The 13898-nt window shown below is 47.8% G+C and overlaps 1 protein-coding gene and 1 long non-coding RNA gene across 6 annotated transcripts in view; one reads left to right on the forward strand and one right to left on the reverse strand.

Annotated features, from left to right (window-relative positions):
• Nucleotides 1-4476, reverse strand: part of Pnpo (pyridoxamine 5'-phosphate oxidase) — a 6614-nt gene extending 2138 nt beyond the window's left edge. The window contains exons 1-4 of the mRNA XM_031351499.1: nucleotides 4188-4476; nucleotides 2817-2941; nucleotides 923-1022; nucleotides 28-81 (exon numbers count right to left, since the gene is read on the reverse strand). Coding sequence (XP_031207359.1) covers nucleotides 28-81; nucleotides 923-1022; nucleotides 2817-2941; nucleotides 4188-4325 — 417 coding nt within the window. The 5' untranslated portion in view covers nucleotides 4326-4476. The remainder of the gene's footprint in view (nucleotides 1-27; nucleotides 82-922; nucleotides 1023-2816; nucleotides 2942-4187) is intronic.
• Nucleotides 4477-4612: 136 nt separating this feature from the next.
• Nucleotides 4613-13898, forward strand: part of LOC116076997 — a 37269-nt gene continuing 27983 nt past the window's right edge. For 3 of the 5 annotated variants that reach the window (XR_004113155.1, XR_004113152.1, XR_004113154.1), the window contains exons 1-3: nucleotides 4623-4670; nucleotides 5238-5475; nucleotides 12835-12944. This is a non-coding gene — a long non-coding RNA (uncharacterized LOC116076997). The other 2 variants (XR_004113153.1, XR_004113156.1) reach the window with 2 other exon arrangements.

The raw sequence follows: 13898 nt of genomic DNA on the forward strand, positions 1-13898 counted from the left end.
GAAGTTGTCTTAGGGACAATCACTCACCTGACGGTTCAGGGGCTCCCAGTAGAAGACAAGAGAGGCAAAGGGGTTAGAGTCCTGGAAAGAAGGGAAAAGCCATAGGTACCATCGGAACAGGAAATCAATACTTCTTGCTTGTGGGAGGAAGGCGGAAGATGGAGTAGGATACCATCAACAGATGCATTCACTGTTACATCTCATTTAAATCCCCAAAGGTGACCTCCTGTGACATAGCTGAAGACAGGCCCTCAGGGACCGAGGAACGTGCTGAATTTTACACAGCCAGTGGCAGAGCTGGGTGCAAGTCAGGTTAACTCCAGTGTGAGGCTCAGCCATTCCAATCACCATAATTGTGGTTTTGAATATTTCTGTTCTTGATTTTGACACAGGGTCCTACTCTGTAGCCTAGACTGCGTTAAATTTGGGCTAATCCCCCTGCCTCAGCCTTCTGAACCAAACACCTGCAGCTCACTCATGGAGTTTTGAGAGTTAATGTGACATGCACCTCAGCGTGACTTGACCAAATTTAAGTGCATATGAAACGCCAACTCCTGTGTAACTTAGAACAGGTGTTGGGGACAAAACAGATTAAATAAAAGTGGCAACCTTTGCCCCCCAGAGCTTACAGTGTAGCAGAGGGGACAAGTGTCAATCATGTAATCATAAAAACATATATATGTATATATAAATACACACACACACACACACATATGCATACATACATATGCTGTGTGTATGGGACCACGTGGATGAGACCTGAAGGAAAGGGTGCTGATTGGGTAGAAGATGTGGAGATGGGTGTAGCTTATTCATTCACAGTGCAAAGGCCTGGAAGCAGGACAGAGCCTGAGCAGAGATGATGTGAGCCAGGGCCGAGGCTAGCCCTGTCCACCCTGGGAGGATTTACCCTGACCCTCACCAGCTCTTTTCCCTTCCGACTCTCGTAGTTAGTGAAGAAGCGGAAGCCATCCTTGCCGAAGCCCTTTAGCAGCAGCATGCGGGCAGAGGGTCTTCCGTCTCTAGGGGGCACACAGCAGAGCACCAGGTCAGAACCCATTCCCGAGTTCTCACCCCTGAGCAACCCCTTCAGCCACGCCCCCTCCTCGAGGGCAAATGCAAAAAAAAACCCCCTGTAAATCATGTAAACAAACGCATAGACATAAACTGAAAAGGAAAAAAGGCAGAGAGTCAAGCTGTGGGGTCCAATGTCATGAAACAGTGCTCTTGGGAACTTGTCCAGGAAGTTTCCAGGATGTAGAAGTGTGATTCCACTGTCTGGGGGCTCCTTATGGATCACTCAGTGCCCTGGCTAAGGGATGGGTGGCACCCTGCCCTAACAGCCATGTGACTGTTTTTGGAAGATAGAGGTTTTAGGGAGGCAATTAACATTAAATGTAGTCCGTGGGGTGGGCTCTCTCTAATCCAGTAAGACTGGTGTCTTTGTAAGAAGAGAGAGAGACTCTCGGCCTTAGCGCCATCTTCCTTGAGACTCCTGCACCATGAGAGCGAAGTGGCGGAAGAAGAGAATGCGCAGGCTGAAGCGCAAGAGAAGAAAGATGAGGCAGAGGTCCAAGTAAGCCAGTTCGTGCACCCACGAAGCCCGCAGGAGCAGAAGTGAGGGATGCTGAGGGCCGAGACACCAGAACAAGTTGTTGGGCTATGTGCTGCTGCCAGTAACATCACCTCGCGGACATCACCTGGGAAAATGACTGCCTCTCTTACAACCAAAACAGTCCCACTGGCCCTCTGCCCTGGACCTTTGGCATTCTGGACTAGTTCTGTTCTCTTGTGGCCAAGTGTAACTCGTGTACAATAAATCCTCTTGCTGCCAGCTGAAGAATTAAAAAAAAAAAAAAAAAAGGAGAAAAGAGAGAGTGGGAGCTCTCTCAAAGGTCATGTGAGGACACAGTAAGGGCAGCTATCTTCAGAGGCATCACCAGACACCACTCCTGAGAACTACTTGCTCTCGGACTTCTAGCCTCCAGAAGTGTAAACAGTAAACTCCTGTCATCCATAGTACTTTGCTCTGACACTGATGAAAATTTTGTAATTTTCTGGGAGAGACTGGACCAACAACAACACATCGGCCGAATGCATCACGCAAAGGGCGTGCCCTCTGCTCAGGGCTCTGAGTAACACTGAGAAGATATGTTAAAGCCCCATCTTGATGCCTGGTGCTTTAGTGAGAAGGGACAAGAGGAGCTGAATAAGAGGCTGACCTTAGTGGGTTAGAGAGATGGTTAAGGGCACTGACTGCTCTTCCAGAGGACCTGAGTGCAATTCCCAGCAACCAAATGGTGGTTCTCAACCATCTGTAATGGGATCTGATGCCCTCTTCTGTTGTATCTGAAGACAGCTACAGTGTACTTACATACATAAAATAAATAAATAAATCTTAAAAAAAAAAAAAAGAGGCTGACCTTAGAGGTTTCTCAAAGAGATGACTGCTTGGTAAGTCCCATGCTGGGTTTCAAGAGAAGGAATAGGGCCTCGGGGGTAGTTGCAGCAGATGTAACTCCGAAAGGGAAGACAGGGCTTGAGCAGATAGGAGCCTGAGGGAGGCCAAGGGCCATGAGTGGGTACATCAGGGATTGAGATGTATAAGGAACTGCATTTTATCACTAGAGAGCATTCAGTGATCTGGCTTTGGTTTACCAGTTAAGGACTGGTTTACTGGGGCTCAGAGAAGACTGGCTTTAATAGCGGAATGGAAGATATAATAGCTATAATAACACTGAGAGCGCTTAATTTAGGTCTTCCTAATCTCCAGTCCATCTGGACCCACCCACACAGGGGCCCCTGGCCGTGCATACCTGGTACAGGTAGCCAGACACATAGCATTGGCTTCTCCTATGTCCGGACATTGAACAGCCTCCTCAAACCAGGAAGCAAACTGCTTTATGGGATCCAGAGAGGTCAGATGAGCCTCCTCAAATGCCTGGAAAGAGAGGTTGGCTTCAGTTCATGAATACACAGTGTTCATTGTATGTTCCTGGTAACAGGTTGGGATGCTTTTCAAATGGAAATGCATTTAGCCTTCATAATGATGACCTTAGAGAAACAAACAAACAAACAAACAGGTCTGGAGAGATGGCTCAGCAGTTAGGTGCACTGACTGCTCTCCCAGAGGTCATGAGTTCAAATCCCAGCAACCACATGGTGGCTCACAACCATCCATAATGAGATCTGACCCCCTCTTCTGGGATGTCTGAAGATAGCTACAGTGTACTTACATATGATAAATAAATCTTTTTTTAAAAATGGCCTGATAAGTTCCTGAGTCTCCTAAGGAAGAAGGGATGAACCAGGGCTAGAGGTGCTGAAGTTCCTGTGGGTCACTTCATTCTTTCTCATGAAGTAGTTCTAAGGTTTCACAAATGCCTACACTTTAGTCAAGCACTCCTGTACATGCTCACGTACAAGCACACTTGGCCACTGTAGCTCTGGATCTCAAGCCCAAAACTGATCTCTTGGTCCCTGACCTGAGAAGGCAAAAGACCATGCTGAGAGAGGATAAAATGAAGAGTTCCCAGGTTAGCCTTGAACTTACTGTTTAGCAGAAGGACCTGGAACTCTGGCTCCACCATGCCTAATTCATTTAGTGCCAAAGGTGGAACCCAGATCCCTCATGCACACTAGGCAAGACTCCACCAAACTGATCTACAAACCCACCTTCCGCCCCTTCGTTATTTTATATCACATTTATGTCTGTTTTAAGCATTTTACAAATACCTAAATACAGACTGGTGAGATGGACCAGTAGGTAAAGACATCTACCACCAAACCTGACAACCCAAGTTCATTCCTGGTGACCTACGACATGGTGGAAGGAGAAAACCAACTCCTGAAAGCTGTCCCATCCTTGTGGAGTAGGTATTATCACTTTACAGGTGAGTAAACTGAGGCCCAGAGAGCATAAATTGCCCATGGCTATACAGTCAGAAAAGGGCTGGGTTCCAACATAGGTGGGTCCTGAAGTCAAGGGGCCTGTGAGCACACGTTAATCCGCATTTCCCCTGAGGCCCTCCCCAGTGGTTGTCTCTGAAACCCCGTTCTCCCATCAGAGTGACCCCTAAGTCCTGTTGTCTTGTAAGTGGCCCCTGAGATCACAAGGCGCTCCTCCAACCCTTTGGTAGATAGTTTAGGGACACCCCCTTTCCGTGTCTCAGCGGCAGCGGCAGCACCTCTCGGTCCCCGCGGTAACTCTTGCGCATTGGTCCCAGGTCCATGACAGCACCCCGACAGCACAGGTGACGGAGGTAGCCCGGCCACTTCGCAGGTCTCCTGAACGTCGCAGTGACGCTCAGCAGCCCGCACGTCATGTAAGCAGTCGGCCACGTGACCCAGAGTCGCCTGGCCCTGGGTTCGGAACCAATTGCTCAGCCTGTGTGCCTAGCCTGGGAAGGAAGAATTTACTAGAGCCCCAGACAAGCTAACAAGTCCTAAGTTCTCGGAACCAAGGTGCCTAGGATCAGCCAATAGCTGTCCAGGACCAGAGCAGGGATCCAGAAACGGAGAGCTTATTGGCTTGGGCTTCCTGAAGCGAGACCAATTAGAGCGGGAATGGAGGAACCCAGCAGCCAATGGGCAGCGCCTCCAGGGGCGGGAGCAGAGAGACAAGGAAATGCTGTCACCGCCGTTAACAAGCACGTGGAGGTTTGTTAAAGGTATAGGGACCGAAGCCAAGGCGGGGGCGGGGCGAAGTCTCGGGGCTGGAGAGGAGAGGTCCCCATTGAGTGGCTGGCCTGTGGCGGGCTACTTAAGAAGAACATAGGGCCGGAGTCACCTCCGGGCAGCGGAGGTTGGAAGACTGGGCAAGGAAACATGGTTTGGGGGCCAGACTCTGAAGCAAAGGTGATGGGGACACAGAGGGAGAGTCTGAGGGAGAGAAGATTGTGGCTTGAGAGTAGGGAGAGGTTGAAACTGCCTTGTAAACTACAGGACAGGTGCCGAGGGTCGTGGTGGTGGGCTGATACTCTGGGGACTGGGGAAGTGTTCTGGGGTCTGGAGGAGACTCTGAGTTGAGAAGGGAGCCAGCTGAATAGAAACGAGAGAAAATTGGAATCAGGCTATTCCAGACCAGAATAGTTTTCCCTTCTAACTTAGAACCCTTTCCTAAGGGTTGGGCTGCCCCTTTCCTAAGCCTCTTTCAACTTGGTTATTTCCTCCTTTTCACGTTTCTTGTTGTTTGTTGCTGCTGCTGCTGCTTTTATTTCTTTGTTGTTCCCTTCTAGGTAGTGGGAGGCATGGTTCTTAGTCAGCCAAGGATACAGGGAACAGGTGCGGTGCCTGCAAACTGACTTCCAGCTGTGAATGTACAGCTGAGAAGTAGGAAACCCTGGCAATGCTCCTTCCAGCTTTGATCTGCCTGGGGCAGCCCGTGGTGGAGATGACTCTGTAGCCCTGGTGTCTACCAGCATCTGGAGTGGGGGCCACAAGAGCCATGTAGACAGGCACCTAGCACTATGCCAGGTAAGAGACCTTCATGGCCTAGGTGTCTGCAGTGGGAACTCATCATCATGTGTTTACAGCTTGAGCCGATGCAGTCTGCTACACAGAAACAAGACAAAGCTTGCTGGGCAAAGGGGTACATGCCTGTCATCTCAACACTTAGTCTAAGGCCAACCTTGGCTACATAGCAAGTGTGAGGCTAGCATAGATTTGGATTTTTTTTTTTTTTTTTGGGTGCCGTTGTCGTTTTCATCCATAAGCATTATGGGGAGTGTTGTCTGGCTCTTGCAGTTGATGGAAGTAGTCATCAGCATCTTTTATAAGATGCACTCTCTTTTTTTATTTCTGGTCTGCTCTTACGTTGGAGCTAGGGCATCATAGATACTCAGACTTCAAAGACAATAGCATGAGCCACACACCTGTGGCTCTAGCCCTTGGGAGACAGAGGTAAAGGATCCTGAGATTAAGACCAGCTGCATAATGATCACTGCCTTAAAAAGGAGTTAAAAAAAAAAAACCCATGAGATGTGTATATATATATATATATACATATATATATATATATATAGCCTATCCATTCAATAAACATTTACTAGAGACTACCTTTGGGCCAGGCATTGAGTCAGGTCTTACATGGCATGGTTCCTGGCCACAGTGGCAGGTCTGTGAGCCAGAGAGAGTGGCAGGTGGTTAGCATGGTCCTGTTAGGCAAAGGAAAACCGAACCAAAGGGGGGACAGTCAGTGCAGAAAGGCTTCGGCGTGGGAACTGACAGTAGATTGTCCTAAAGGGTATTTGCCGGATGGGCAGTGGAACGGGTGTTTAGGAAGAGGGAAGGTGGGCAGTAACAGCAGATACATCTGGGACCTTGGAGCCATGAGATGCGCTGGAACCAGGCAGCGAGAAGTAGGTGAGATGCTCAAGCAGCAACCTGATGCTCCTTGCTGAAGACAAGTCCTACCACACACACACACACACACACACCCCTCTTCCCCCCCCTCCCGCTGGGCCCATCTTTTAGACACAGTGTTTCTAATTTTTTATATTGTGACATTGTGTAGCTACAAGTCTACCTTTGTGGTGGGTGTTTCTGCTTGTTTAAGACCTTGGTGGGGGAGGGCAGGTGTGGTGGAATGTGCCTGCTGGCCAGCTACCTAAGAGGCTGAGGCATAAGGCTTATGAGTCTAAGGTCAGCCTGGCCAGCTGAACAAGAATTTGTCTCCAAAGAAAGGCTTTATTAAGGGCTGGGAGTGTAGCCCAGTGGCAGAGCGCTTGTGTCCAGTGCACCAGGCTCTGGGTTCCAGCCGCAGCTCCATAGAAACTGAGCCAAACCAGATGGGAAAGGAAAAAGGGCTGGATTCCAGCAGCCTCTCTCTTCCTTAGCAACAATCTAGGGAACTTTGCTGTTGACAGCTCCTCTTCTGTATTTTCCTTTGTTTGTTTGTTTGCTTGTTTCAAGACAGGGTTTCTCTGTGTAGCCCTGTCTGTCCTGAAACTCGCTCTGTAGACCAGGCTAGCCTCGACCTTAGAAATCCGCCTGCCTCTGCCTCCCAAGTGCTGGGATCAAAGATGTGCGCCACCAGTGCTGGGCCTGGATTTTCCTTTTGTCTGGATGTTTTGCTTTTCTGCTAAAGTGGGATTTGATGTCTAAAGCACGAAGCCGTGCATAGCCAGAGGCAGGGCCAAGCCCTGTGGAGAGGCCTCCTTTCATTGTTTTTGGAACTGGCACAGCATTTTCTTCCTGGTACTGCGTTTGCCATCCTCCGACTTTGTAGTAGTGTTTTTTTCTTGAGACAGGTCCAGCTCAATAAGCAGTGTCTTGCAAAATGGCATCGCAGGAGAGCTATACTGCTTTCTCAGGAGGAAGCAGAGAAGTTCAGGGTTCAGGAGCTATGTCTTGACCATTTGCTTCTAAAGTTTTCTTTCTTTTTCTTTTCTTCTTCTTCTTCTTCTTCTTCTTCTTCTTCTTCTTCTTTTTTAAACACACGACCATTTATTACCTTGTAGCTCTGCCTTTTCTGGAACTTGCTGTGTAGACCAGGCTGACCATAAACTCACCCAGCACACACATCTATCTATCTATCTATCTATCATCTATCTATCTATCTATCTATCTATCTATCTATCTATCCTTCTATTTTTGGCTTGAGACAGGGTTTCTCTGTGCAGCCCTGGCTGTCCTAGAACTCAATTTATAGACCAGGCTGGCCTCAAACTCACAGAGATCCACTTGCCTCTGCCTCCAGACTCTGGTGACCAAGTGGATGACAAGGGAGGGAGGGTGAGGCTAGTGGCCAGAAGCTGCTAGGGACGGCTATAGTGTTGTTCAAGTGGAAGCTGGAGGACAAGGGGTGGGGGCAGGGGCGTGGCTAATGTATAAATATTGAGAGGGACTGAAGAGAGGATCAGCTCACCAGGACTGACTTTAGGCTGTATGGGCGCTGCTACCTACCAGGTGGAGAAGTTTTGGGGAAAGATGAGGGTTTATGGGCCATCCATGTTTGACTGGGCTGGAAAGTGGATGTTGGAATCTGAGGGAAAGGCTTAGGCTGATGATACCAGTTCCTGTCATGAGCCTCCAAAATGGCGCTTGAAACCCCAGGGAGGCCGAGGATGTGTGAGAGAAGTGGCTAGGAATTAAGGAGGATGTTGAGGAGGCCAAGGACAGGTGGTAATGATAATGGTGTGTTACATCCTCCAGCTTCCCAGGAGGGCGCAGGAGGAGGGTCTGTGCCTGAGCAATGAAGTGGGCTAGGACTCCAAAGATTCAGGAAGTCTCAGCCTTGGTGAATTTAGCTTAGAGGGACAAGTCCCAAGGTGAAGGTTGGCTTCCTGCCAGCAGGTGGCAGGACACCCCTGTAGCTTATCAGGGGCCCTAGTTTTGGGCCTTGCTTGGGTGGGACTTGGGAAGGCCTGCTTATCAGTGCCCTCCCTGTGAGGCTTCATGGTTAAGCCTTTCCTGATAGATAGATGGCTTCCCAGACTTGGTCTTTGGTGTTCTTTCAATATGGCTGGGGTTATCCATGAGCCTGGGAGCATCTCTGAGGTGAAGTGAGGACAATTACGTACGTATCTTACTTTCTGTGGCTCTGTCTGGAAATCCTAGCCAGCAGGCATGCTCAGGAAGGGCTCATCTGTAGTGAGAAAGGTCATATCCAGGTTCAGTGAGAGACCCTGTCCGTCTCAAGGGAATAAGATGGAGAGCAATAGAAGAGGAACCTGATGTCCTCCGACCTCTGAGTGCAGCAACCACCATCCTGTGACTGCTGCAGTTCTTTTAATGATGTCACCTCGACCCCAAAGATTTCAGGTAAAGGTTAGAGGGGTAGCTCCGTAAATAAAGGCACCTACCTCTAAGCCTAACAAACTGAGTTCAGTCCTCTGGACCCACGCGATAAAAGGAGAGCAGACTAGTACATATGTTCTCTAGCTTCCATATGCTCTGGGGCATGTGGACACACACACACACATGGACACTTTGGTCACCTCACAAGTAGTCTCAGACCTGAGGCAGGATCTCATCCTTGTTTAGGTCTCCACAGCCTATATTCCATTGACCAAGAATTTTGCAAGTGGCTGCTTCGTGCAAAGTCACACAAGGAGGGGAGGGGAATAAAGACAGGTGGTGGCTAGCAAGTTCTGGTTGTAGCTAGCGAGTTCCGTCTGAGCCAGAGCCTTTGCCTCACGGCTCTGGACTCTGAGGGGGCCTAGCCAGCTGGTTCTTGTTACTCAGCTCTTTTCCATAGGCCATTGCCTCTGTGAAGTTGGTTGGGTGATTTGGGGGGAGAGGTGGAGTCGGGCCCTGTAGCCTTGCTGACCCAGAACTCACTGTCTAGACACAGCTATTCTCGAACAGTGTCCTGACTCAGCCTCCCAAATGTGTGAGAACACAGGCATGACCTTCACACCTGGCTAGTGGTAATGTTTGTTTTGTGTAGGTACCTGGGTTTAAATGTCGGGCTTTGTCCACATTAGGTTCTGACATTAGGGCTTGATAAGTTGTCAAGACTAACCTGAACTCATTTTGTAGCCCAGGCTGCCCTTAAGCCTTCAGTCTTCCTGATCCCCAGCCTCCCCAGTAGTTGGGGTTATAGGCCTGCATCCCAGGCCTAGCTCCATCCCTTCTGTAAACTGCATTGTGGTACAGGGAATGAAAGGGATCCCCTTTGCTGTGGTAATGGTGCAGCAGGCTGCTCTGGAAGCAGGACAGGAGATCTGGTCGACCTTGGGCAGGAGGAGTTTTTCTAAGGATAGTGTACAAAAGCCTCTGGTGGAGCCCTTTGCCTGGAGACTGGAGGATGTTGTTAATCCGGTGGTATCTGTCCATCTGAGCTCTGCAGGGATGAAGGGGGGATGCCTGCCCCTAACTCATTCCCCTCTCATCACTTAGAGAACCTAGGGTATCCTTTACTGTGACCTCTCTGTCATCAACAGTTTATAGGTTTGGGGCCAACATCTTGAGGGGCCCTGGATGCTGAAGGAACTGTCTGTCTGTGGGACAATGTATAAGATGCCTGATAGGACCCTGGAGTGGGCATTGCTGTGAGTGCCTCAGAGATGCTATTTGAGGGAGGGTGAATGGAACGAACCCCTTTGACCCTGAAGCCTTCAAGACTAGGTAGAGGCACAAGAGGTCACTCTGTGCCTGTCCTCAGTTAGCTCTTCTAGGTCTTGGAAATTAGGAAGAGACTAAGTTTGTTTTTCTTTTGTTTCATGATGATGAAAATGAACCCCTGCTTTTTAGGCAAATACTCTACCAACTGAGTCACCTTCCTAGTCCAGGAAGAGACTCTGTTTGTTTTTGTTTGTATGTATGTATGTATGTATGTATGTATGTATTTATTTATTTATTTATTGAGGCAGGGTTTCTTTGTGTAGTCCTGGTTGTCCTGGAACTTACTTTGTAGATTTGTTTGTTTGTTTGTTTCAAGACAAGAGTTTCTCTGTATAGCCCCTGGCTGTCCTGGAACTCACTCTGTAGACCAGGCTGGCCTTGAACTCAGAAATCCATCTGCCTCTGCTTCCCAAATGCTGGGATTAAAGGTGTGTGCCACCACTACCAGGTTATTTATTTATTTTATAGACTTAGACAAGGTCTCACAAAGCCTAGCCTAGTCTTGAATTCTTCGTGTAGCCAAGGCTGGCCTTTAGTTCCTGGCCTTCATTCCTCTACTTCCTAAGTTCTAGGATTGCAAGCATGTGGCTTGAAACTAAATTTAGACAGCTTATAGAATGTGAGGCCTCAGAGGAAGTTGGGGACAAGTGTGCAGATTAATGACCAGGACCTCTTTCTATCATGTGAGAGAGCAGGAAGCTAGGGAGAAATTTAGCATGCTCAGTAGAGAGTGTAGAAGACTGAACACCAGTAGGCAGACTGGTAACACTATTTATGGGTGTCAGCAGAGACAAGGAACCTAAACTGGGCTAGAGACCATTCATATCACAGCATAGCTAAATAAATAAATAAATAAATAAAGTCTTCCTGCTAGAGACCATCACATCACAGCATAGCTAAATAAATAAATGTATAAATAAATCAATTAAATCTGCCGCTTTCTGCCTGTAACTTGAAATTTTATGTGAGACTGAATTCAAAAGACATAGGTTTTTTTGTTTTGGTTTAGTTTTTTTAAACTTTTATTTACTTATTTTACATGAGTACACTGTTGCTCTCTTCAGAGACACCTGAAGCGGGTGTCAGATCCTGTTACAGATGGTTGTGCCACTATGTGGTTGCTAGGAATTGAACTCAGGACCTCTGGAAGAGCAGTCAGTACTCTTAACTGCTGAGCTACTTCTCCAGCCCCAAAGGACATATTTTAAAATAGTAAAACATCTTGCTCTTGGTTAGAAATATGTGGAAAATGTTCAGTTTGTTGAAAAAAAAAGGGGGTGGGGGTAGTGAATAAGTTTTAAATTGTGAACGGGACAGATGCAGAGAAAGGGAAAAGCAGCTGTTATATAAACTAGATTAACTGTGTGGTGGTTTGAATGAGAATGCCCCCATAGGCTTATATGTTTGAATGTTTGGGCCTCAGTTAGTGGAACTATTTGGGAAGGATTAGGAGGTATGGCCTTGTTGGAATGGATGTGGCTGGGCGAGGTGTGCTACTAGGGGTGTGATACAAAAGCCCATACCCAGCCTAGTGTCCCTCTCCTGAAGATCAGAATGTAAAAACTCTCAGCTATTACCCCATGCCATTCCTGTTAGCTTCCTGCTGTGATGATCAAGGACTAATTAACCCTCTAAAAGTATAAGCAAGCCTCCAATCAAATGCTTTCTTTTATATGAGTTGCCTTGATCATGGTTTCCCTTCACAGGAATAGAACATCAAAAGTTCTATTTTGTAACTTTTTTTTTTTAAGAAAAATTTATTTATTATTATATATAAGTACACTGTAGCTGACTTCAGACACACCAGAAGAGGGCGTCAGATCTCATTACGGGTAGTTGTGAGCTACCATGTGGTTGCTGGGATTTGAACTCAAGACCTTCGGAAGCGCAGTCAGTGCTCTTACCCACTGAGCCATCTCGCCAGCCCCTATTTTGTAACTTTTGATCACTCAAACAAACTGTTTGAATAACTCAGACAAACTGTTAACAATAACTAGGGAAACCTCATTCTGCCATAGGACAAATGCCCCTAGGACATAAGCCTGGCCACCAAAGGTTCCAAGTTAGGAAATGCACATTTATTTGAAAGGAGGAAGCTTGAATTGAGTATGCTGCTTGGGAAGGGTTTCCCCAGACCACCAGCATACACAGAGGCCAACAGCAGCTATGGCGGAAGAGGGTAAAACTGTGTCTGGAGCATAGTTGGCAACACTGTCCTGGGGCTTTGCAGGCATGCAAAACCCAAGAGTTACAAGGCCGAGGAGACTAGCACCAGTGTTCCCTAAAGCTCTTCAAAGCCAGGTACTGTGTGGTAGAACTGGAACCCTACAAGGAGTCTCTGAGAGGCCACTGTATGAAGCTGTGGAAGTGATGCCTGAGTTACAATGGAGACCCTGGGATGCTGGAGAACCTGGGGCCATGTGACATTGAATGAGGAACGCTACAGGCATGAAGTGGAGTGGGCCCAAAGGAGAGACTGTGTGTGCTTTAGGGAGCAGAGCTGGAGGACCTGGGCTGCCTAAGACTGTTGGAGTCTAGATGATGTTACCTAGAGTCCCAGATAGATCCACCTGTCTGCCTCCCAAGTGCTGGGATTAAAGGTGTGCACCACCGCGGCTGCAGGGCAAGCCTCAGGTTTTCTGTGCTGGATGTTACTCTTGCTTTGGTTTGATCGTTCCCTGTGCTCCCTTCATGCCTCCCTTTTGGAATGAGAGAGTTTACCTTGTATGTTGGGAATGTGTGGCTCATTGTTTGTCTGTCTTACAGCACTTCACATTTAAGAAGAGACTTCCTGAATTTCAGTGGAGTCAACGCAGACTTCTGATGTTAGAACTGCTAAGACTTCGGAGACTCTGAGAGATGTTATATTGCCAGAGGTAGGATGTTATAAAGTGATGTGTTTGAGTGTTAAGTTGATAAAAGGTGATGGTCAATCTTTGCTAACTTGGCTAAATTTAGAATCAGGCAGGGGAACCGCAGAGGTAGAGCTGAAGAAGACCATCCTGGAATATGGTCCCAAACTGACTAAAAGGGTGGGGAAAGGAAGCCAGCCGAGCACTGGTGTTTATCTCTTTCTGCTTCCTAACTATAAACTCAATGTGACCAGTACCCTACACACCCATCCCCACAGCTCCCTACCATGAGAACTCTATTCCCTCAAACCCTGAGCCAAACAAATCCTTCCTTAAGCTCAGGTCATTTGTCAAACGACAATAGTAGCTAATACACAAAGGCACTAAAAAGGTCATTGTAAAGATAGATGGAGTAGTTTGAAAGAAGGCTTGCTACAAGTTAAAAAAAAAGGGGGGTGGCGGGGAGGAGTGCTGGGGAAATGGCTCCCCAGTCAAAGCTCCTCAGTCTGGCTGCTCAGCACTGCAGCAGACTTAGCTCCCAGCACCTACTTGGAACTCCAGTTCCAGGGGATCCAACGGCCTCTTCTGGCCTTTGTGGGTACTGCATGCATGTGGTACAGATGTGTATAAGCAGACAAGATGTTTATTTAAAAGCAAAACAAAAAGGCTTTATATGGTGGCAAATATCTGAGGTAGGAAAATCTTAAGTTCAGGGCCCCTGAACTCTATATAGTGATATCGTTTCAAGTCAAAAGGAAAGAGAAGAAAGTAGTATGTTGCTTGGGTTTGCCTTTAGGAAGTCGGACTTTCCCATCCCTTCTCCAGGAAGTAATCCTGCTATCTGGGCTAAAGAGCTTCAGTGTCGCAGGGACAGGATCAGGAGCTTTGGGATAGATGACTTAAGAAGGGAACCAGATAAAGGAGCCACCATGAATTGTAGGGGCCCCCTTAAATTTCCAGGTGTGGCTTGCAGCTAGG

Source organism: Mastomys coucha, unplaced genomic scaffold, assembly GCF_008632895.1.
Source record: "Mastomys coucha isolate ucsf_1 unplaced genomic scaffold, UCSF_Mcou_1 pScaffold5, whole genome shotgun sequence".
NCBI classification, from domain to species: domain Eukaryota; kingdom Metazoa; phylum Chordata; class Mammalia; order Rodentia; family Muridae; genus Mastomys; species Mastomys coucha.